The sequence below is a fragment of the Dendrobates tinctorius genome, unplaced genomic scaffold (assembly GCF_039654945.1).
Source record: "Dendrobates tinctorius isolate UK_male_01 unplaced genomic scaffold, ASM3965494v1 ptg000018l, whole genome shotgun sequence".
In the NCBI taxonomy this organism is placed as follows: domain Eukaryota; kingdom Metazoa; phylum Chordata; class Amphibia; order Anura; family Dendrobatidae; genus Dendrobates; species Dendrobates tinctorius.
The window spans coordinates 14,306,925-14,332,905 of NW_027361686.1; the positions used below are offsets into that span (position 1 = coordinate 14,306,925).

The window sequence follows — 25,981 nt, forward strand, 5'->3', positions numbered from 1 at the left end:
GCCAGAGATGCGCCTGACCCAGTCAGTACCAGATCGCTGGGTGTGCACAGGCTGCACGGATGATGTGCTGCCGAGAACGATGCTCTCTTCTGCAGCACAAACGATCATTCCACCTGATGACGCGTTTTGCTCGTTCTGTGAGTGGTCGGCAGCTTGTTTACCCTGCACAAGCATCAGGAAACCGCGCTGAGGAAGGTCACGTGGGAGCTCACGCCTCCTACACTGCCAGCAAAACTCGTAGGTATTCTCTCCAGAAAATGAGCCGAGAACACAAGTCCACGACCCCGCGCGTCCTCCCTGCAGCAGTCAGGTGGGCGGCGTGGGAGGAGACTCTGAGGGACTCCAGCTGCCCACAGTCACTATGGCAGGAAGTTCGAATAGACTCAACTGCGCATGCGATGCTTGTGACCAAGTCATCCAATCAGCTGTCTGTGTTTCCACAGCAGCGATGTGGGCGGGGTTATCTATGTAAACTCATTCTTTGGCTATCACTCGCTCCCTTCACATGAGAGGCGGAAGTGACGGCGGCGGCGGCGGCGGCGCTGTGCTCGGCTCTGGGAGACCCCTCTCCCCTCCCTTCCCGGCGCACACTGGGAGGGCCCTGTCCGGGGGACGCGGTGCTCTCCGGTAGCAATAACGTCCCTTCTTCTCCTTCACCATGGCGACTAATATGCGGAAAGGTGGAGGGCTCATCGGCCTGGTGAAAGACGCCTTCCAGCCGCATCACCACCACCCTGCTGCTCAGCCTGGGGCAGTGGACCGGAAGACGGTGGAGAAATGCTGGAAGCTGATGGATAAGGTGAGACTTTCCCCGTGTACCGGCAGCTCTGGGGCCCCAAAAATTGGTCCAAGGGGGCCCCGCTCTCATGTCACCAGTGATCGCACAGGGCTTGTACAGACCTGATTGCACTGGTGTGATCCTACTTATCAAACCATACAGATCTCATCGCCCAGGGCTTGTACTATCTGACTGGTCTGATCGCCGAGGGCTTGTGAATATCTAATCTTGCATATCAAATCATATGAGTCTGATCACAGAGGGCTTGTACGTAGCACACAGAAGCGGTCTGATTGTATGGGTCAGATCGCAGGGAACCGGTCTGATTGTATGGGTCTGATTGTACGGGTCTGATTGTACAGGTCTGAGCGCAGGGAACCGGTCTGATTGTATTGGTCTGATCGTAGGGAATTGGTCTGATCGTAGGGAACCGGTCTCATTGTATGGGTCTGAGCGCGGGGAACCGGTCTGATTGTATGGGTCTGAGCGCGGGGAACCGGTCTGATTGTATGGGTCTGAGCGCGGGGAACCGGTCTGATTGTATGGGTCTGAGCGCGGGGAACCGGTCTGATTGTATGGGTCTGAGCGCGGGGAACCGGTCTGATTGTATGGGTCTGAGCGCGGGGAACCGGTCTGATTGTATGGGTCTGAGCGCGGGGAACCGGTCTGATTGTATGGGTCTGAGCGCGGGGAACCGGTCTGATTGTATGGGTCTGAGCGCGGGGAACCGGTCTGATTGTATGGGTCTGAGCGCGGGGAACCGGTCTGATTGTATGGGTCTGAGCGCGGGGAACCGGTCTGATTGTATGGGTCTGAGCGCGGGGAACCGGTCTGATTGTATGGGTCTGAGCGCGGGGAACCGGTCTGATTGTATGGGTCTGAGCGCGGGGAACCGGTCTGATTGTATGGGTCTGAGCGCGGGGAACCGGTCTGATTGTATGGGTCTGATCGTGGGGAATTGGTCTGATCGTAGGGAACCGGTCTCATTGTATGGGTCTGAGCGCGGGGAACCGGTCTCATTGTATGGGTCTGAGCGCGGGGAACGGGTCTGATTGTATGGATCTGAGTGCGGGGAACGGGTCTGATTGTATGGGTCTGAGCGCGGGGAACGGGTCTGATTGTATGGGTCTGATCGCACGGAACCAGTCTGATTGTATGGGTTTGATCGCAGGGAACCGGACTGATTGTATGGGTCTGATCGTAGGGAACCGGTCTGATTGTATGGGTCTGAGCGCACGGAACCGGTCTAATTGTATGGTTCTGATCGTAGCGAACCGGTCTGATTGTATGGGACTGATCGCACGGAACCGGTCTGATTGTATGGGACTGATCGCACGGAACCGGTCTGATTGTATGGCTCTGATCGCACGGAACCGGTCTGATTGTATGGCTCTGATTGTATGGCTCTGATCGTAGGGAACCGGTCTGATTGTATGGCTCTGATCGTAGGGAACCGGTCTGATTGTATGGGTCTGAGCGCGGGGAACCGGTCTGATTGTATGGGTCTGAGCGCGGGGAACCGGTCTGATTGTATGGGTCTGATTGTATGGGTCTGAGCGCGGGGAACCGGTCTGATTGTATGGGTCTGAGCGCGGGGAACCGGTCTGATTGTATGGGTCTGAGCGCGGGGAACCGGTCTGATTGTATGGGTCTGAGCGCGGGGAACCGGTCTGATTGTATGGGTCTGAGCGCGGGGAACCGGTCTGATTGTATGGGTCTGAGCGCGGGGAACCGGTCTGATTGTATGGGTCTGAGCGCGGGGAACCGGTCTGATTGTATGGGTCTGAGCGCGGGGAACCGGTCTGATTGTATGGGTCTGAGCGCGGGGAACCGGTCTGATTGTATGGGTCTGAGCGCGGGGAACCGGTCTGATTGTATGGGTCTGAGCGCGGGGAACCGGTCTGATTGTATGGGTCTGATCGTGGGGAATTGGTCTGATCGTAGGGAACCGGTCTCATTGTATGGGTCTGAGCGCGGGGAACCGGTCTCATTGTATGGGTCTGAGCGCGGGGAACGGGTCTGATTGTATGGATCTGAGTGCGGGGAACGGGTCTGATTGTATGGGTCTGAGCGCGGGGAACGGGTCTGATTGTATGGGTCTGATCGCACGGAACCAGTCTGATTGTATGGGTTTGATCGCAGGGAACCGGACTGATTGTATGGGTCTGATCGTAGGGAACCGGTCTGATTGTATGGGTCTGAGCGCACGGAACCGGTCTAATTGTATGGTTCTGATCGTAGCGAACCGGTCTGATTGTATGGGACTGATCGCACGGAACCGGTCTGATTGTATGGGACTGATCGCACGGAACCGGTCTGATTGTATGGCTCTGATTGTATGGCTCTGATCGTAGGGAACCGGTCTGATTGTATGGCTCTGATCGTAGGGAACCGGTCTGATTGTATGGGTCTGAGCGCGGGGAACCGGTCTGATTGTATGGGTCTGATCGTAGGGAACCGGTCTGATTGTATGGGTCTGAGCGCGGGGAACCGGTCTGATTGTATGGGTCTGAGCGCGGGGAACCGGTCTGATTGTATGGGTCTGAGCGCGGGGAACCGGTCTGATTGTATGGGTCTGAGCGCGGGGAACCGGTCTGATTGTATGGGTCTGAGCGCGGGGAACCGGTCTGATTGTATGGGTCTGAGCGCGGGGAACCGGTCTGATTGTATGGGTCTGAGCGCGGGGAACCGGTCTGATTGTATGGGTCTGAGCGCGGGGAACCGGTCTGATTGTATGGGTCTGAGCGCGGGGAACCGGTCTGATTGTATGGGTCTGAGCGCGGGGAACCGGTCTGATTGTATGGGTCTGAGCGCGGGGAACCGGTCTGATTGTATGGGTCTGAGCGCGGGGAACCGGTCTGATTGTATGGGTCTGAGCGCGGGGAACCGGTCTGATTGTATGGGTCTGAGCGCGGGGAACCGGTCTGATTGTATGGGTCTGAGCGCGGGGAACCGGTCTGATCGTAGGGAACCGGTCTCATTGTATGGGTCTGAGCGCGGGGAACCGGTCTCATTGTATGGGTCTGAGCGCGGGGAACGGGTCTGATTGTATGGATCTGAGTGCGGGGAACGGGTCTGATTGTATGGGTCTGAGCGCGGGGAACGGGTCTGATTGTATGGGTCTGATCGCACGGAACCAGTCTGATTGTATGGGTTTGATCGCAGGGAACCGGACTGATTGTATGGGTCTGATCGTAGGGAACCGGTCTGATTGTATGGGTCTGAGCGCACGGAACCGGTCTAATTGTATGGTTCTGATCGTAGCGAACCGGTCTGATTGTATGGGACTGATCGCACGGAACCGGTCTGATTGTATGGGGCTGATCGCACGGAACCGGTCTGATTGTATGGCTCTGATCGCACGGAACCGGTCTGATTGTATGGCTCTGATTGTATGGCTCTGATCGTAGGGAACCGGTCTGATTGTATGGCTCTGATCGTAGGGAACCGGTCTGATTGTATGGGTCTGAGCGCGGGGAACCGGTCTGATTGTATGGCTCTGATCGTAGGGAACGGGTCTGAGCGCAGGGAACCGGTCTGATTGCACGGGTCTGAGCGCAGGGAACCGGTCTGATTGCACGGGTCTGAGCTCAGGGAACCGGTCTGATTGCACGGGTCTGAGCTCAGGGAACCGGTCTGATTGCACGGGTCTGAGCGCAGGGAACCGGTCTGATTGCACGGGTCTGAGCGCAGGGAACCGGTCTGATTGTATAGGTCTGAGCGCAGGGAACCGGTCTGATTGTACGGGTCTGAGCGCGGGGAACTGGTCTGATTTATATGGGTATGGTCTTGTACATATATAATTGCATGCATCTGATCGCACATATCTAATCTCTTAGGTCTCGTGTGCAGAATTTGCCAGACAAACAAGCTGGCACCATTATCCTGTTGGCCCCTTATGTCTTTTTTTTTTCTGTTACGTTAGGTCATTGTGTGCCATAAGTTCCGCATACACATTAGACTGGCAACAGAACCTTCTTATACTGGTGGGTAAGGGGGTCTTGGACAGATGATTGTTGGGGAGTTAAAGGAATAATAATTTCCACAATTGGATGTGTATAAATAAAATGTTCCTATGCTGAGATAATCTTATAAATGTGCACCTGCCGGCTGCAGATTCGATTCATTCATTTTGATCACCCTCACAGTGATCAAAATGAAATAAAAACTAAATAAACCCCCCCTCTATCACCCCCATAGGTAGGCACATATAATAAAATAAAGAAAATATTTTTATTTTTCCGTTAGGGCTAGAGCTAGGGTTAGGGTGGGGTTAGGGTGGAACTAGGGTTAGGGTTAGAATTAGGGTTAGGGTTGGAATTAGAGTTAAGATTACGGTTAGGCTTGTGGTTAGGGTTATAGTTAGGGTTGAGATTAGGGCTAGGGGTGTGTTGGAGTTAGGGTTGTGGTTAGGGGTGTGTTGGGGTTAGAATTGAGGGGTTTCCACTGTTTGGGCACATCAGGGGGTCTCCAAACGCAACATGGTGCCACCATTGATTCCAGCCAATTTTGCGTTCAAAAAGTCAAACGGTGCTCCCTTCCAAGCCCCGACGTGTGCCCAAACAGTGGTTTACCCCAACATGTGGGATATCAGCGTACTCAGGACAAATTGCACAACAGCTTTGGGGGTCTAATTTCTCCTGTTACCCTTGGGAAAATAAAAAATTGGGGGCTAAAAAGTTATTTTTGCAGGAAAAAAATGATTTTTTTATTTTCACGTCTCTACGTTATAAACTTCTGTGAAGCACTTGGGGGTTCAAAGTGCTCACCAGACATCTAGATAAGTTCATTGGAAGGTCTAGTTTCCAAAATGGGGTCACTTGTGTGGGGTTTCTACTGTTTAGGTACATCAGGGGCTCTGCAAACGTAACGACGACCGCAGACCATTCCATCAAAGTCTGCATTTCAAAATGTCACTACTTCCATTCTGTGCCCTGACGTGTGCCCAAACAATGGTTCCTCCCCACATATGGGGTACCAGCGTACTCAGGACAAATTGGACAACAACTTTTGGGGTCCAATTTCTCCTCTTACCCTTGTGAAAATAAAAAATTGCGAGCTAAAAAATCAGTTTTTGAAGAAAAAAAAATATTTTTTATTTTCACAGCTTTGCGTTATAAACTTCTGTGAAGCACTTGGGGGTTCAAGGTGCTCACCACACATCTAGATAAGTTCCTTGGGGGGGTCTAGTTTCCAAAATGGGGTCATTTGTGGGGGGTTTCCACAGTTTAGTCACATCAGGGGATCTGCAAAGGCAGTATGACGCCCGCAGACCATTCCATCAAGTCGTCATTTCAAAACCTCACTACTTCCCTTCCAAGCCCTGACGTGTGCCCAAACAGTGGTCCCCCCCCCCCCACATATGGGGTACCAGTGTACTCAGGACAAACTGGATAACAACTTTAGGTGTCCAATTTATTCTGTTACCCTTGTAAAAATAAAAAATTGCGGAGTAAAAAATAATTTTTTGAGGAAAAAAAAATATTTTGTATTTTCACGTCTCTGCTTTATAAACTTCTGTGAAGCACCTGGGGGTTGAAAGCAGGGCTGTGGAGTCGGAGCTCATTTTGGTGGAGACGGAGTCGGTATAAAATGGTCCGACTCCTAAAATATATAATAAATTGGGTACAGTAGTTCAATGCAGAATGTGCTGAATATTTTTTCATAGGAATTTGGGAAAGTTATGAAATGTCCTATAAATGACTGTTCTATTCCTGATCTAAGGCTACATTCACACAGCGTTTTTCCTGCGTTTTTTGAGGATACGTTTTTCAGCTGCAAAAGCAGATCAGCTTTTTAAAAAACCGCATCACCTGAAAGGTTTTTGAGCTCATAGATAATGTTTTCAATAGCAAAAGCAGATTAGAAATCTGCTCTATCCATATCTTATCTGTACCAAAAAGAAGGAAAGCCGGATAGCACACAGACTAAAGCCCCCGTTACACATAGCGATATCGCTAGCAATATCGCTGTAAAGTCACCGATTTTGTGACGTTATAGCGATATTGCTAGCGATATCGCTGCATGTGATACTTACCTCCGACCGGCTCCCCCGCTGGTTATCGCTGATCGCGCGAGAAGCTCCTGGACCATTCCTCGTCGGCCACTTCCTGCGGCGCCGACGAGCGACGCGTTGAGCCGGGCGGGAGGACGTAGGATCGCCGCGTCTGACAGGTAAGTAGCGATCCCCGACCCCTGCGATGTCGCTGATGAGATCTGCCTGTGTGGCAGCTCACTAGCGACCACCTGGCGATGCACCAGCGATCCTGACCGCGTCATATCGCTAGTCGGGATCGCTGGTGCATCGCTAGGTGTAACGGTACACTTTTTTTTTTTTTTTTTAACACCAGTCAGGTACACCTCATAGCTGCCCAAAAGGACGCCCAGGACAGGCATTGCTCGTCTTCAGTAACACATCAATTAATAGTTGGAATAAATAGACTGCATTCACCACATATTAAGGTGCAGGCTTTATTTTCAAGTGTAGGGGTTTGCAGTATGTGGTTCTGCAGCAGCTGAGGTGTGCAGTATGAGACTCTGCGGAACAGTATGAGGTTCTTCTCTCCCCCCCCCCCCCCCCCCCTAGTTTTGATCCTGGCTAAAACCATTTCTAATCGATATGGTGGTAACCCTAAATGAAGGTCAATGGACACAGGTGGCTGAATTGAAGGAATTGCTTAATCACCTATTTACCGTGACTAAAAAATTACAAGCTGAGGATTTAACTCCTGGCATTTTCAGAAGGGAGTGGAAGAACTTTCTATTTTGCCTGTCCCAAAGAGGAGATTTAATCGCAGATGGCATTTCTTCTTCAAAGAAACGGAGGGAGACACAGCTATTGGAAAATAAAATTTTTCTGGCAGCTGTTTATGTGGACCCAAGTCATCGTATACTGCTTGATGATCAACAGCTTACTAAAGGAAAAGAAGCTCTGACTGAGGTAGCAGTTAGGATGAGTAGCCTACAGGATGACTGCCAGGCGCAAGAGGACTTGGGTCCTGACAGTGCTACTGCTGCCATATCTTCATCCTTATCAGATGAGGAGTTTGACTTTGACAAGTATTTGGATGACATGAGCAGGCAAAGCGTTGCTGCAAGGAAAAAGATTTCACTCTGTCTCCTATAGCAAGCAGATTGACCATATTTCAGCAAAATGTTTCACTTGCTCTCAAAGAAAAAGAAAAATTCAACCGTTCATCAAAACTGACTGTGCATGAGGCAATTCCTTTATACTTGGAATTTCTATTTCTTAGAACAAATTCATAGACTGCACAAATGTTATTTAGTATGTTTTTGTTGAAAACTATTTTTTGCCACTTACATAGTTTATTACATAGTGATTATATATATTTATTAGCTGAAGAGCCCGGCGCTGCCCGGGCATAGTAACTGTGGTTAGTTATAACAAATTATAATTATCCTCCATCCCATAGTCCCATGCCCATATACCCATCATACATATTCTCCATCCCATAGTCCCGTGCCCATATACCCATCATACATATCCACGATCCCATAGGCCTGTGCCCATATACCCATCATAAATATTCGCCATCTCATAGTCCCGTGCCCATATACCCATCACACATCCTCCATCCCATAGTCCAGTGCCCATATACCCATCAAACATCCTCCATCCCATAGTCCAGTGCCCATATACCCATCACACATCCTCCATCCCATAGTCCAGTGCCCATATACACATCCTCCATCCCATAGTCCAGTGCCCATATACCCATCAAACATCCTCCATCCCATAGTCCCGTGCCCATATACCCATCACACATCCTCCATCCCATAGTCCAGTGCCCATATACCCATCATACATATCGTCCATCCCATAGTCCAGTGCCCATATACCCATCAAACATCGTCCATCCCATAGTCCAGTGCCCATATACCCATCAAACATCCTCCATCCCATAGTCCAGTGCCCATATACCCATCATACATATCCACCATCCCATAGTCCCGTGCCCATATACCCATCACACATCCTCCATCCCATATACCCATCAAACATCCACCATCCCATAGTCCCGTGCCCACATACCCATCACACATCCTCCATCCCATATACCCATCAAACATCCTCCATCCCATAGTCCAATGCCCATATACCCATCATACATATCGTCCATCCCATAGTCCAGTGCCCATATACCCATCAAACATCCTCTATCCCATAGTCCCGTGCCCATATACCCGTCATACATATCCGCCATCCCATAGTCCCGTGAGCACAAAAACCCGTCATACATATCGTCCATCCCATAGTCCCATGCCCATATACCCATCATACATATCCTCCATCCCATAGTCCAGTGCCCATATACCCATCACACATCCTCCATCCCATAGTCAACCATTATGACATCATAATGAGCGGCGGGGCTTGCAACCTGTGATGACATCAGCGTCGCCATGGCAACCATTGTGACATCATAATGAGGGGCTGGGCTTGATACGCACACACTGTTTCCCCATTATGTAGATAGGGGCATTATGACATCATAATGAGGGGCGGGGCTTGACACGCACACACTTTTTCCCCAGTATGTAGACAGGGGCAAAATTGTTTGGTGAATTGCAACGCGCGGGGTTAAAATTTCGCCTCACAACATAGCCTAGGACGCTGTCAGGGTCCAGACGTGTGACTGTGCCAAATTTTGTGGCTGTAGCTGCGACGGTGCGGATACGTATTCTGGACATACATACATTCATACATACACTTGAGCTTTATATAAAATATGTATGTGTGTATATATATATATATATATATATATATGTATGTATCTCTCTCTATCTATCTCGAGATGGTTTGGGGTGAGCTGGACCGCAGAGTGAAGGCAAAAGGGCCAACAAGTGCTAAGCATCTCTGGGAACTCCTTAAAGACTGTTGGAAGACCATTTCTGGTGACTACCTCTTGAAGCTCATCAAGAGAATGCCAAGAGTGTGCAAAGCAGTGATCAAAGCAAAAGGTGGCTACTTTGAAGAACCTAGAATATAAGACATATTTTCAGTTATTTCACACTTTTTTGTTAATTATATAATTCCACATGTGTTAATTCATAGTTCTGATGCCTTCAGAGTGAATCTGCAATTTTCATAGTCATGAAAATAAAGAAAACGCTTTCAGTGAGAAGGTGTGTCCAAACTTTTGGTTTGTACTGTATATATTTATTTATTTTCACCTTAAGACTGAGACAGTTTGCCCCTAGCAGTGCCTGTATGCTGAGGGGTCTTGTGCCGTTGCACCACCATCGTTTGCCATCCGTACAGTTTTCTGTAGAAAGGTTCAGCTCAGCCCTCATTCATATTGATAGAGAGCTGATGCCTAACCTGTGCCTCTGATTTTAGGTTGTGTTGTCAAATGGCAAACGCCATGCTTGATCCAGTTACCGTCATAGCACGGCTCCAGGAGTGGCGTTATCTTCATTGTTGCCGCAGCAGAAGTAATGCGGGTCTGGATGTACCGTAATTCAGTTATGAGAAAATTGCTCCATCTGGGCTACATGGACCCTTCCTGCCACGTTGGTTTGTGCAGTAATGTCCGCTCCATTAGTTATTGGAGCAGATGTGTGGCAATGGCTTCTGTGTCTTCTCTGCAGATATGTGTTTCTGTAGATGTTTTCCGGTACATTGTGTATGTGGCTGTCTGGAGAAGAAAGCCTCCTATTCTGCCACTTCTCGCCTTATGGCCTGGTTAACTGTAACCCCATCGTGACGCATAAAGTGATAGTTCCCTTTTTTGTGACTGAGGCTCTTAACTTCCTGGTAGTAAATGTTACCACTTCCCTCTTATCCGTCACTTGTCACATACACCATGTTCTTCCAACTGGCTTGGATTTGGTACCTGATCTAACATGACCATAGTAGGTGTGTAATTCTGCCCGTGGACCGTGATCGGTGAGATTCCGTAGTTTCCTTGTCGCACGTGCTACAATCGGCTGTTTTATTACCCGATGCTCAGTTCTGATTGATTGCAGCAGATTCTGTTTGCGTTAAAAGAATCATCAGGGGCAAAGCTGAGAGCCCAGAGGTTAAGCTAGACATGAGCTTTTTACTCTGGATGCCTCAAACACGGCGATTGTGACAAATGCAGAATGGTTGCAGGTTCACGTCAGATTACTGCCTTCCACAACACAATGACCACGTTGGGCTCGGCCACGTTTATCCCTTGCTCTTCATTGAGTACTGCATTGGGGTTTTTATGATTCATACAAACCCATTCATTGTATTGGGGCAGATGAAGTTATTTTGGATGCTGTGGCTTCCAATTCGCCTGTCTGTCTTTTTAGGTGGGCACAAAAGCGTAGTTCACTGTTTTTTTTTTTTAATGTTTTCCTAAAAAAGATGGACGTGAGCAAAATTGAGGCCAAACAAACTTCATCTGCCCCATTATTCTGAAGTCTCCATTTCAATCCCGTTTTCGGTGGAAACCCTAACATTGCTCAGCTTAGTGCACAGGATAAGTATGAGCTATGCCTTACACATTTGATGTTGTGCTACACCTGAAATGGTCTTTTGAAAACCCCCTTTCACAATTATTGTTCTCTAATTAGCTGCAGAATCTGAGCTCCAAATCCTTATCGAGTGGGGCGGACAGTACGGATGCTTTGATCCAGTACAGTGCCTGAGCAGTCAGCAGCCACTAGTGATTGATGCTATGAGGGGATATTTGTGGTGGTCTAGGGCAGTGCCGGAGCAGTCAGCATCCACTAGTGATTGATGCTATGAGGGGAGATTTGTGGTGGTCTAGGGCAGTGCCGGAGCAGTCAGCATCCACTAGTGATTGAGGCTATGAGGGGATATTTGTGGTGGTCTAGGGCAGTGCCGGAGCAGTGAGCAGCCACTAGTGATCGATGCTTTGAGGGGATATGTTGTGATCCAGGGCAGTGCTGGAGCAGTCAGCAGCCACTAGTGATCATTGGTATGAGGGGAGATGTTGATCAAGTACAGTGCCAGAGCAGTCATCAGCAACAAGTGATTGATGCTATGAGGGGAGATATGTGGTGTTCCAGGGCAGTGCCGGAGCAGTCAGCATCCACTAGTGATTGATGCTATGAGGGGAGATTTGTGGTTGTCCAGGGCAGTGCCGGAGCAGTCAGCATCCACTAGTGATTGATGCTATGAGGGGAGATTTGTGGTTGTCCAGGGCAGTGCCGGAGCAGTCAGCATTCACTAGTGATTGATGCTATGAGGGGAGATTTGTGGTTGTCCAGGGCAGTGCCGGAGCAGTCAGCAGCCACTAGTGATTGATGCTATGAGGGGAGATTTGTGGTTGTCCAGGGCAGTGCCGGAGCAGTCAGCAGCCACTAGTGATTGATGCTATGAGGGGAGATTTGTGGTTGTCCAGGGCAGTGCCGGAGCAGTCAGCAGTCACTAGTGATTGATGCTATGAGGGGAGATTTGTGGTTGTCCAGGGCATTGCCGGAGCAGTCAGCAGTCACTAGTGATTGATGCTATATGGGGAGATGTGTGGTGGTCCAGGGCAGTGCCAGAGCCATCAGCAGCCACTAGTGATTGATGCTATGAGGGGAGATGTGTGGTGGTCTAGGGCAGTGGCAGTGCAGTCAGCAGCCACTAGTGATCGATGCTTTGAGGGGATATGTTGTGATCCAGGGCAGTGCTGGAGCAGTCAGAAGCCACTAGTGATTGATGCTATGAGGGGAGATATGTGGTGTTCCAGGGCAGTGCCGGAGCAGTCAGCATCCACTAGTGATTGATGCTATGAGGGGAGATTTGTGGTTGTCCAGAGCATTGCCGGAGCAGTCAGCAGCCACTAGTGATTGATGCTATATGGGGAGATGTGTGGTGGTCCAGGGCAGTGCCGGAGCCATCAGCAGCCACTAGTGATTGATGCTATGAGGGGAGATTTGTGGTGGTCTAGGGCAGTGCCGGAGCAGTCAGCATCCACTAGTGATTGATGCTATGAGGGGATATTTGTGGTGGTCTAGGGCAGTGCCGGAGCAGTCAGCAGCCACTAATGATCGATGCTTTGAGGGGATATGTTGTGATCCAGGGCAGTGCTGGAGCAGTCAGCAGCCACTAGTGATCGTTGGTATGAGGGGAGATGTTGATCAAGTACAGTGCCGGAGCAGTCATCAGCAACAAGTGATTGATGCTATGAGGGGAGATGTGTGGTGGTCTAGGGCAGGGCCGGAGCCATCAGCAGCCACTAGTGATTGATGCTATGAGGGGAGATGTGTGGTGGTCTAGGGCAGGGTCGGAGCCATCAGCAGCCACTAGTGATTGATGCTATGAGGGGAGATGTGTGGTGGTCCAGGGCAGTGCCGGAGCCATCAGCAGCCACTAGTGATTGATGCTATGAGGGGAGATGTGTGGTGGTCTAGGGCAGGGCCGGAGCCATCAGCAGCCACTAGTGATTGATGCTATGAGGGGAGATGTGTGGTGGTCCAGGGCAGGGCCGGAGCCATCAGCAGCCACTAGTGATTGATGCTATGAGGGGAGATGTGTGGTGGTCCAGGGCAGTGCCGGAGCCATCAGCAGCCACTAGTGATTGATGCTATGAGGGGAGATGTGTGGTGGTCTAGGCAGGGCTGTGGAGTCGGAGTCGTGGAGTCGGAGTTAGTTTTGGTTGGAGTCGGTAGAAATGTACCGACTCCAGCTTTAAAAAAAAAATGTATTAATATTTCATAATTGAACTTTCATATGAATTTTATAAATGTTACTCAAATATATATGTTCTATCAAACTATGAACAACAGTGATAGAGACATTTCTTACTACTTGTGTGTCACTGTTCTCCACTGCCCTTATCTAATCTTATACTTAGTTAACCTCATGCTGCCCCAACCCCCCCTACTTACAATGTATGAAAGTGAAAATGTGTTGCAAATTCTTAGTAGTAAAGCTCCTCCTCTAGACTAGATCATACTAGGTGTGCGTCTTCCAAGCATCTCACAGCTGCCTGCTACTCAGAAGAGGAAGACTGTAAGAAGTATTATCCTTTCAACAAACTTTGCATCAGTTAACTGTGAGTACATGAGGAATAATAACAGTATTACTGACCACTATATCAGTTGTACGACCTGGCAATAATTTTGTACAATTGTTTTTAGGAAAAACAATTGTCATTTGGATTGTGCAGAATTAAAAACCTGAGAATGTCAAAGAAGCATCACATTAAATCAGCTGTATTTGAACATTTCACCTTCACTCAAGATAGAAAACATTATGTCTGTCAGTGTATGACAAATGATCCAGACGAAAACAAATGCTGTGAAGCCAAGATGAGTGCATATTCAGGCAAAGATAAAAATGCTCCTACCAGAGCTTCTAATCTAAAGAGACATTTACAGCGCTTTCATCCAGAAGTACTGAAAGCAGTGGATGAGAAAGACTGCATCCAAACCAATGAACCAGTGCCCAGCTCTTCCAGCCAAACAAAGGAGCAGAGAACTTTGCAGCCATCAGTTGCAAGATATTTTGTCAGTGACAAAGTTACTGTGACAATGACAGTAGATACATTTAAAAAACAGATCATAGAGCTTGTAAAGGATAGTGTGCCTATTTCATTATTTTCACGACCAGCTTTTATGTGTCTGAATGGGGAAATGGCCCGCAAGCTTGGTGTTTCTCTGGAGAGAGAGAGTATTAGAAAATTAGTAATCGAAGAAGCTTTTAAACAAAAGGAAGAACTTAAAAAAAACTCTCAAGGGACGCTTTCTGTTTCTTAAAATGGATGCCTGCACACGTCACAGAGTGAACTATTTTGCCATCAATGTCCGATTTTTTTGTGACAAAAATGAAATAGTTACCAAGACATTGGCAGTAAAAGACACCAAAGCTCATCACACCAGTGAGTTTCTCCAGGTCTTGGTGGAAAAGGTTCTGCAAGACTATGAACTTAAAAAAGAGCAAGTTCTTTCTGTCGTAACTGACAATGCTTCAAATATGATAAGTACTATTAAGCTAATGAATGAGAGTAATGATGGTGACCAGCAGCTAGAAGAACATTCTGGGTCCACAGACACAGAAATGTTTGAAATAGAGGAACACAGTATTGTAACTGAGGAGCAAACTGAAGTTGCTTCAGATGAACAGCAACATGATAGTTTAGATGATCTTGTTGAAACTGTGTCAATATGTTCTTTCATTGATCACATGCGCTGTGTTGTGCATACGCTACAGCTGGCTATAAGAGACAGTCTGCAAGAAGGACATGCTGCTGCATTGATTGGCAAGGTGAGAAAATTGGCTACTGTTGCCAGAACCCCTAAAGTTGACTCAATTTTGAAGAGACGTGCTGGAAAAGGGGCAATTATTGATCAAGCCACACGATGGGGCAGTACTTAATGATTCAGCGCTTGGTGGAACTGAAAACCTTTCTTGTAGACATGGCTAACACTCAATTGACGCTAAATGAAAGTCAGTGGAATCAGGTGACAGAGCTGGAAAAATTGCTAGAGCACACATTTACAGTGACTAAAAAATTACAAGCAGAGGACTTAACTCCAGGTATTTTCTTAAAGGAGTGGAAGAACCTGATGTTTCGCCTGTCCCAAAGAGGAGGGTTAATTGCAAGTGGCATTGCTACATCAATGAAACGGAGAGAGGAGCTACAATATATTACAAATTAACATTCTTTTGGCAGCTGTTTATGTAGACCCAATGCATCGGATTCTTCAAGATGATCAACAGCTAAGTAAAGGAAAAGAAGCTCTGTTTGAAATAGCAGTAAGGATGAAAGGGTTGCAGAACAGTCAGGAGGAACAAGAAGAATTTGGTCGTCCTGCCACATCTTCACCCTTATCATCAACTGATGAAGAATTTAATTTCGAGAAATATTTAGATCACAAGGACCGTGCAAAGCGTTCCCGCATAGAAGAAGAAGTCATCCCCATCAAGGAACACAGCCAGTACATTTCAGCAGAATTTTTCATGTGCACTAAAAGAAATTGAGAAATTTGACCGTTCATCAAAAATAACAGTGCAACAAGCGATTCCTCTGTATCCTGACATTGTCAGAGATGTTGCCCGAGTGGTTACTGCTTTGCCACCAACACAAGTTAGTGTAGAGACTCTGCTCTCAAAATAATTAGATCAGATTTGAGGGCATCCATGAAGGAGGATCTGACAGAGGCAATACTTTTTCTGAGGACAAATTTATAGATTTCTTCTTATTAACTGCATAAAAGTGTTTATTGCATATTTACTTACAGTTTAGAAAAGTTTATAAAAGTTATTTGCTATATTCTAATTGTATTCTATTAAATGAAGTTTTTGCTCTAAGTGGTCTGATTACTTATATGATGGTGAGAAACTGAATAAGCACGATGTTTAATATTTTACAACAGTAAATTTGTTGTTATGAATTGGCCATTTATGAAGGAGTCGGAGCCTGATAAAATCCAGGAGTCTGAGTCGCAACTGTGGCTTACCGACTCCACAGCCCTGGGTCTAGGGCAGGGCCGGAGCCATCAGCAGCCACTAGTGATTGATGCTATGAGGGGGCATGATGTGATCCAGTGATACAGGACGTCTGAGTCCTGTAAATTATTTGCTGGGAGTTGGGAATAAATAGACTAGTGCTCTGATGTACTGGGCCTGGCATTGGTTATACAGGTGTCTGATTGTGACGCTAACTGCAGAATAATGTAGAAATGCCCAGGAGTCCAGAGCCGTTCTGGTGTCGCGGAGCCTCGTATACTCTCACACCAGGGAAACCTGCAGGAAGTAAACTGCTTATTTTTAGAGCTTTGGCTGAAACCGAAGACGGAAGATGATAAAGTTTAGTGGCGATCTTCTCCTTCCCTGCGATAGCGGGTGTTCTTACAAAGACTTGGTGTAGTCAGAGGAGCCAGAGACCCTTCTCTTACTGTGTTTGTAATCATGAGCACATTTGGTGTTTGCATTGGGACTTTTCTCTTTTTGCCCTGGGGTGCAGATAATGGCCTTTTGCTGCATTCACACTTTTGTGTTAAAAATTAGATTCCTGGAGCCTGTTTGAGAGAAGTAATAGAAAGTAGCAGCCAAGGTGCAGACACTTTATGGAGCTGCTGCGACGTGTGGTTCATACAGATGTTCTGATCCAACGTGCACTTGATCGTGCAAAAGCCGGCTGGTATTAATCTTCTGGATACGGACACCTGGAGCTTGCAGATACATATAGAATAAGTAAAGAGGCGCTGTCAAGGGGCCAGGAAGGTTAATCACAGATGTGTCTATCTGATCTGGTAACTTATAATACTTCTTCTTTTTCTGGAGCAATTGGGTGACATATCATATAGATTGTATGTGGCAGTGTTGGGCTTCGCCCACTTGTTTGTCCGCTTTCATTGAAAAGCTCTGTGACTTCCCTCGGTCTGCGCAGGTCTTATTGAGGCCCAGTATACTAAAGTAGAGCCATCTGACTGTCGTTCTGGTCAACAATCAAAGAACTGTTAGAGAATAGAGTTTTATAAATCAATAATGCATATGAAAATATGTAACTTTGTAGTATATCGTAGCAAGAGAAATCTGCTGTTCTCCACCAGGACAGATCTTTTGCTTTGAATTCACGGGTGATTTACCCATTACTGAGACTTGAGATAGCAGTTGGTGCTTGTAAGATTCTATGGGGAAGAGAGAGGAGCTAGAGGGCAACGCACTTTGGCTATGTTCGCACGTTGCGTTTTTGCTGTTTTTTTTTTTTTGTTTTTTTTTATGTAAATTTTATGCTGCGTTTTACAGTACTACCAAAGGCTGAGATTTCCGAAATCTCATGAACACACATTGGTTTTATTTTCCTGACATAAGTGACATGCTGCAGTTTTCCAAATCATTCGGCTGTTTTTTAACCCATGGGAAACAATAAGTGGAAAAAACGCAGGTATCAGTCTTTGGTGCAAAAACCTTAAGGAATTGCTTCTTGATTTTTTGAGGGGGCGTGAAATTTGCACAAGAGACAACAAAAAAGTAGCAAGACCGGTTTCTTTTTTTTTTTTTTTGCCGGGGGGGTGGTTATTTTGGAGCAGCTTCGAGCAGGTTTTGCCTGCAGAAAATATAAAACGCAACATGTTAACATACCATTTCTGCTGCCAGCTCTCCAGAAACAACAGTTACTGTTCTCCATGAAACGTTATGAGCACCAACTGTCATCTCTCATCTCCGTAATGGGTACATTTGCCTTTACTGAATACAGATTTCACCCATGAATTAAAAGCAGAAGATCCTTCCTGGTGGAGAAAGAAGTAGATTGTTCCGAAAACATATACTGCACAGTTTTTAATTTTTATTTGTACCGTTGACTAATGGGAGAAATTAAAGCAACGCTTAAAGCTGGGTGCCCGTGATCCGGAACTAGCAATGCTATGGACGCACCCTATGTTTGCTGTGTCCAAAGTGGTGAAGTCTATTGACCACAGGTAAATTCTCACTGAACCATGGGAATTCACCGCATCCAGTACATTTCTATTGATTTACATTTCTGTAAGAGAAATAGACATGCTGCGGTTCTGAGAGACGCTCCGTATGTCAGTGTCCACAGGTGAGCCGTGGGCGTCTGTGGACGCATAGTGGATATGAGATTTCCAGAAATCCCATCGACTATGCTGTTACATGTGGCCACTGCGGGTTTGAGACTGCATGATTGTGCAATGTCAGACTCGCAGCAGTTCCTGATCGTGGGCACAAACCGATAGTCTTTAACTTTCCACTGGACAAGTGATTTTTTTTTTTTTTTTTTTTTTTTAATACCCCCTCTTTTTTTTTTTTTTTTTTTTTAATCATTCTCCCAAGACAGCACCACGAGAGAGGTGATCCACCCTCCAAGGACAGGAAACATAGACATAAGGCCTCTTTCACAGATCTGTCTGTCACCATCAGTCAAAATCCGCCGTTTTGCTAAAAAAACGGATCTGCCATTTTTTTTTTGGCGGATCCTTTTTTTTTCCCCATTGAGTTGCATTACCGGCGGATCTTGACGGATGGTTATCCGTTGGATCCGTTTTTATACGGATCCGCCAAAATTTTGGCGTCCGCCGAATTGCCGCACGGACAATGAAACGTTTTTTTGGCCGGCCGGATCCGCATTTTACAGTGCGCATGCCCGGAGGAATTGACTCAGCCAGAAATTTAACCCTAAACTCGGTTCTGGCGGCTGAAAAAATCTTTCTCTCTCGCTTTCGCTTTCTCTCTCGCTTTCGCTTTCTCTCTCGCTTTCGCTTTCTCTCTCGCTTTCGCTTTCTCTCTCGCTTTCGTTTTCTCTCTCGCTTTCGCTTTCTCTCTCGCTTTCGCTTTCTCTCTCGCTTTCGCTTTCTCTCTCGCTTTCGCTTTCTCTCTCGCTTTCGCTTTCTCTCTTTCTCTCGCGCTTTCTCTCTTTCTCTCGCGCTTTCTCTTTCTCTCGCGCTTTCTCTTTCTCTCGCGCTTTCTCTTTCTCTCGCGCGCTTTCTCTCCGGTTTTCCGCCATTTTCACGGATTTCAACTGAGCTACAAAACAGATGTGTGAAACAGGCCTGAAAGGATGGCACCTCTCCCACATATCAGTTGGTTTCCTGTCCTTGATGGGTGATCCTCTACAGACATATCGGTGAAGGTAGAAGATTAATTGAATTCCCCAACCGGTTGGTTCAGGTAGTGGGGGGTCCCCTGCCTCAGTCGGTGCGGCGTCCCTGGAAGCGCCACAGTGGGTCTAAGGTGGACCGCGCAATAGTGAGCGGAGCAGGTGGTGCGGTGTCCAGGGAGGAATACCAGCTCCGGATGGTCAGTGCCTGAAGACAGATGAGTATGCCTGGAGCTTGCTGGCGGTGTCTCCTGTTTAGCACCCTCTGGAGCGTCTGGCCTTTTGTCATGTGGCGGGTCCTGTGGTACTTCTGGCCCATATCCGGGGACTCCCGGGGTGTCCAGGGGGGGGTTCCCTGGTGACGTTGTCCGCTGCAGATTGCGCACCGGAGCTGTGAGGACAAACCATAGGCCTCTACATAATGGCTAAAAAACAAGACCTGGAATGGGGTCTTCGTCCTAATATAACCAAAACAAGTACGAATAAGGCCCGTTTTACACTTCAGTTGTTTGATGTCAGTTGCAAACCACCAAAGCGTGAAAAATCGGATTCGTTTCCGTTTTTTCAACAAACTGATGCCACCGGATCCGTTTCTTGGCGGATCCACTGCAGCCGCAAAGTGCATGAAATTTAAAGGAACCGATCTCTGGAAAATGAGAGAGAGACTGACTGACTTCCAGAACGCCGTTTAGGGTTAAACTGCATGAAAGTGAAAATCTTCCGGGCATGCGCAGTTTAAAATAGCAGTCCGCTGCTGGAAAAAAATGTTACATTGTCCGTCTACTCCAGCCGGCGGACGCTAAAGTTCAAACTGATCCGTCAAAAAACGGATGCAACGGACGACCATCAGTCAAAATCCGCCACTAATGCAAGCCTATGGGGAAAAAAAAACGGATCCACCAAAATAAATGGCGGATCCATTTTTTATAAAAACGGCGGATTTTGACTGACGTCAAATAACTGAAGTGTGAAACAGGCCTAAGATACACTCGCCTTACAAAGTTGTGACACAACCCCTGAAAACCAGGTGCTGCAGCTTCCATATCAATATCAGACAAGAGATTGCCATGGAAATGGAAGTAACATGCGCTTACTGTAAGAAAGACATCCATACTTGGATATAGCCTGATGGCTTGTCACCGCGCTCAGTCACACCAACTCCTTCAGGCCAACCATACATATGGCCAACCGTACAACCTCTTGTGTGGTTGTCCTGAGGAAGGAGCCGGTGGGACTCTGAAATGCGGTGACAGTAATCCATCAGGCTATCTCCAAATGTGAATGTCATCAGGAGCTTCCATATTCCTGGCAGTCTAATTTCTAATCGTGTTTGTACACAGGTACTGTGATTGCTTCACATTAGCAAGGTGTAGGGGGGAGAAGCGACATTTGGGCCCAGATTCATCAAGTAGTTTACTGGCAAAAAACCTGACTTTTTGCAAAATTTGAAGTTGTACAACATTTTTGCCCCTTGTGGTGTTTTTACACCAGTCCCTGCCAACTCTTTGCAAATTCTGAAGAGATGGAGCCACAATTTCTATAATTTGTACCAGAAACGTCCAGTATTCCAGACTTGGATGCCAGTTCCTGGCTGGGGGGCCATATCTGGCGCTGACCACTCTAGTTGGAAGTTGCCTCTTAATGAATTTGGAGCATTTTACTCCACCGCCTATGTCGTGAAGGCCAGCGGACAAAATAAGGAATCGGGACCGTAGTGATCATTACACTCTCGTTTACTAAAAATCAGAAACTCTTCAAAGTCAGATGTGGAAAGAGAGCACTGCCGGTACAACGGTCTATTCTGCCGCCTCAGTGTGGCAGCTCCTGGCGCTCTCTGCCTGCAGATCAGGTCTCTTGCTGTTCTGATCTGTGAGTTGCTCATCTGTCATGTGCAGCTGTCACTCTGATGTGGCTTTGGCCTGTGATAACCTCTATAGGAACGGAAACCTCTGACAGCTTCCACTGGAAACGGTGACTCAGCCCGAGCCTCTGACAAAGGGAGTTCCATCTCCAGGCACTTCAGTGTGATGTTGGCGAGCAGGCGAGAAACTTTCAGAGGGACTGTCTAGTGATTGGAGAGAGAATGAGAACATCAAAAAGAAAAGTACACCCACGAGTGGTCCAGTGATCTGGAGGCTAACGTGTAGGAGAAAAGATCACATCTCAAGACTGTACGCTTCTGCTTGGACGTAAAATGCTGAAGGTGCCATGTGCCTGTGTGCAGGATGTTGTCTGGATACAGACAGGTTCTCTAAGGTCCTAGCTGGTAATGCCTGAACCACTGTTGGATGCAGCCCTGTAGAAACCCTAAGGGTGTGTGCAAACGTTGCAGATTCTGCTGCTGATTTTTCAGCGCGGATTTTGCTAAATCCGCAGGTAAAATGACTTGTGCTTTACCTGCAGATTTCCTGCGGATTTCAGGCAGATTTTGTGCGTATTTTCCCTGCGTTTTTACACCTGCGGATTTCTATAATGGAGCAGGTGTTAAAATGCTGCAGATTCCGCACAAAGAATTGACATGCTGCGGATTCAAATCCACAGCAAATCTGCGTGGAAAAATTTGCTGCATGTGCACAGTGGTTTTTGTTTTACATTGATTATAATGGTACTGTACACCGCAGGAGAATCTGCTGCAGATCCACAGGGCCTAATACGCTGCTTATCTGCAGTAGAAACCAGGGCTGTGGAGTTGGTATAAAATGGACCGACTCCTAAAATATATAATAAATTGGGTACAGTAGTTCAATGCAGAATATGCTGAATATTTTTTCATAGGAATTTGGGAAAGTTATGAAAGGTCCTATAAATGGCTGTTCTATTCCTGATCTAAGGCTACATTCACACACAGCATTTTTGCTGCGTTTTTTGTGGATACATTTTTAAGTTGCAAAAGCCGATCAGATTTTTAAAAAACCGCATCACCTGAAAGGTTTCTGAGCTCATAGATAATGTTTTCAATAGCAAAAGCAGGTTAGAAATCTGCTCTATCCATTTATCCATATCTGTCTATCCATATCGTATCTGTACCAAAAAGAATGAAAGCCGGGTAGCACACAGACTAACACTTCCTGCCAGGCAAAGGAGGAGGAAAGAGCGTCTCAAACATCATTAACAATATATTTTGTAAGTGACAGTGACTGTAACAATGACAGCAGGATGTGTTTAACAGACCGCTCATGGAGCTTGTGGTGAAGGACGGTGTACCATTAACATTATTTGCACGACCAGCTTTTACAGCTCTTAATGGAGAAATGGCCCCCAAACTTGGTGTTTCTCTAGAAAGAGAAAGTATTAGAAAATTAGTGATTGAAGAAGCCCTTAAACAAAAGGAAGATCTTAAAAAGACTCTCAAAAGACGCTTCATGTTTCTTAAAATGGATGCCTGCACACGTCACAGAGTGAACTATTTTGCCATCAATATTCGATATGTTTGTGACAACAAAAATTGTTACCAACACGCTGGCAGTAAAAGATACTAAAGCTCATCACAGCAGCCAGTTTCTCCAGGCCTTAGTGGAAAAAGTTCTGCAAGATTACGAACTCAAAAAAGAACAGGTTCTTGCTATTGTAACGGACAATGCTTCAAACATAAGTACAATTACACTGAATAATAAACAGCTAGAAGAACATTCAGGATTCAGTATGTTTGAGATGGAAAGCCACAGTGCTGCTCATGTAACTGAGGAACAAACAGATATTACTACAGAAGAACAGCAAAATTATACTGTAGAAATAGATGATCTTGTTGAAGCGGCATCAAAACATTTTCCTATTCATCACATGCGCTGTGTTGTGCACACGCTGCAGCTGGCAATAAGAGAGAGTCTGCAAGAGGGACATACTAGAAATCTGATTGGAAAAGTGAGGAAATTGGTTATTGCCGCCAGAACCCCTAAAATTGATTCCATCTTGAAGAGACGTGCTGGAAAAAAAAGGCAATTGTTGATCAACTAAAACCGTTTCTTATAGATATGGCGAACCCTCAGGTAACCCTAAATGAAGGTCAATGGACATAGGTGGCTGAATTGAAGGAATTGCTTAATCACCCATTTACTGTGACTAAAAAATTACAAGCTGAGGATTTAACTCCTGGCATTTTCATAAGGGAGTGGAAGAACTTGCTATTTTTCCTGTCCCAAAGAGGAGATTTAATCGCAGATGGCATTTCTGCTTCAATGAAACGGAGAGAGACACAGCTATTGGAAAATAAAATTTTTCTGGCAGCTGTTTATGTGGACCCAAGTCATCGTATATTGCTTGATGATCAACAGCTTACTAAAGGAAAAGAAGCTCTGACTGAGGTAGCAGTTAGGAAGAGTGGCCTACAGGAGGACTGCCAGGCGCAAGAGGACTCTGGTCCTGACAGTGCTATAGCTGCCATATCTTCATCCTCATCAGATGAGGAGTTTGACTTTGACAAGTATTTGTATGACATGGAGCAGGCAAAGCGTTGCCGCAAGGAAAAAGATTTCACTCCATCTCCTATAGCAAGCAGATTGACCATATTTCAGCAAAATGTTTCACTTGCTCTCAAAGAAATAGAAAAATTCAACCGGTCATCAAAACTGTGCATGAGGCAATTCCTTTATACCCGGAAATTGTTAGAGATTTTGCCCATGTGGTTACGGCTTTGCCTCCAACCCAAGTTACTGTAGAGAGGTTGTTCTGTAGCCTTAAAATTATTAGGTCTGATTTGAGGTCATCTATGAAGGAGGATCTGATGGAGGCAATTCTATTTCTTAGAACAAATTCATAGACTGCACAAATGTTATTTAGTATGTTTTTGTTGAAAACTGTTTTTTGCCACTTACATAGTTTATTACATAGTGTGATATATATATATATATATATATATATATATATATATATATATATATATATTCGATATTACATAGTGTATTACATGTTTACAATTTGTTTTTTGTGTTCTAAAGTTGTATTCCAATAAATATTATGTTCTATCTAAATATCTTGATTATTGTATCATAAAAAGGATTTAATGTCTGATGTTCACATTGTACTAGAATACATTTTTCACTTAAATATAAGCAATATATGTGGGAGTCGGAGTCGGTGTAAGGGAAATTGAGGAGTCGGAGTCGCAGGTTTGGCTTACCGACTCCACAGCCCTGGTAGAAACCACAACGTGTGCACACACCCTAAGATTTCTGTTACTTTATACAGCAAAGAAGGTAAAGATTCTGACCATAAAAGAACATTAAACCTGTCGTTACACAGAAATCCCCCCAGAGTGCGGGAGTGAATCCTATAGGAGATGTACGGTACATAATGTCAAACAAAAATGATATATTTAACATTAAAATACTTTATCAAACAGATTTAATTGTTGTATTTGGTCGCTTAGGAATGAAAGTTATAACCCACCTATACAGAATGGTCCTCCAGTAGAGAAAATCTGCCATTTTCTAATTTATGGATCTTTTCAACCAGCGGAATCCAAGATTTAGCAAAATCTATTGTGAAACACTCACTCATATAATCATTATGCCGTCCTATGTAGCTTGGCCGGATAATTGGAGGAGGGGGGAGGCTTACCTTGGCCGGATAATTGGAGGAGGGGGGGAGGCTTACCTTGGCCGGATAATTGGAGGAGGGGGGGAGGCTTACCTTGGCCGGATAATTGGAGGAGGGGGGGAGGCTTACCTTGGCCGGTTAATTGGAGGAGGGGGGGAGGCTTACCTTGGCCGGATAATTGGAGGGGGGGGGGAGGCTTACCTTGGCCGGATAATTGGAGGGGGGGGGGAGGCTTACCTTGGCCGGATAATTGGAGGAGGGGGGGAGGCTTACCTTGGCCGGATAATTGGAGGAGGGGGGGAGGCTTACCTTGGCCGGATAATTGGAGGAGGGGGGGAGGCTTACCTTGGCCGGATAATTGGAGGAGGGGGGGAGGCTTACCTTGGCCGGATAATTGGAGGAGGGGGGGAGGCTTACCTTGGCCGGATAATTGGAGGAGGGGGGGAGGCTTACCTTGGCCGGATAATTGGAGGAGGGGGGGAGGCTTACCTTGGCCGGATAATTGGAGGAGGGGGGGAGGATTACCTTGGCCGGATAATTGGAGGAGGGGGGGAGGCTTACCTTGGCCGGATAATTGGAGGAGGGGGGGAGGCTTACCTTGGCCGGATAATTGGAGGAGGGGGGGAGGCTTACCTTGGCCGGATAATTGGAGGAGGGGGGGAGGCTTACCTTGGCCGGATAATTGGAGGAGGGGGGGAGGCTTACCTTGGCCGGATAATTGGAGGAGGGGGGGAGGCTTACCTTGGCCGGATAATTGGAGGAGGGGGGGAGGCTTACCTTGGCCGGATAATTGGAGGAGGGGGGGAGGCTTACCTTGGCCGGATAATTGGAGGAGGGGGGGAGGCTTACCTTGGCCGGATAATTGGAGGAGGGGGGGGGAGGCTTAGCTTGGCCGGATAATTGGAGGAGGGGGGGGGAGGCTTACCTTGGCCGGATAATTGGAGGAGGGGGGGGGAGGCTTAGCTTGGCCGGATAATTGGAGGAGGGGGGGGAGGCTTAGCTTGGCCGGATAATTGGAGGAGGGGGGGGAGGCTTAGCTTGGCCGGATAATTGGAGGAGGGGGGGAGGCTTAGCTTGGCCGGATAATTGGAGGAGGGGGGGAGGCTTAGCTTGGCCGGATAATTGGAGGAGGGGGGGAGGCTTAGCTTGGCCGGATAAT

At 46.9% G+C, this 25,981-nt stretch overlaps 1 protein-coding gene across 2 annotated transcripts in view; it reads left to right on the forward strand.

The window, feature by feature from the left end:
* The first annotated feature begins 490 nt into the window (after positions 1–490).
* Positions 491–25,981, forward strand: part of CBL (Cbl proto-oncogene) — an 85,059-nt gene continuing 59,568 nt past the window's right edge. For both annotated transcript variants that reach the window (XM_073566471.1, XM_073566472.1), the window contains exon 1: positions 491–799. In XM_073566471.1, the coding sequence (XP_073422572.1) occupies positions 659–799 (141 nt within the window). In that variant the 5' untranslated portion in view covers positions 491–658. The remainder of the gene's footprint in view (positions 800–25,981) is intronic.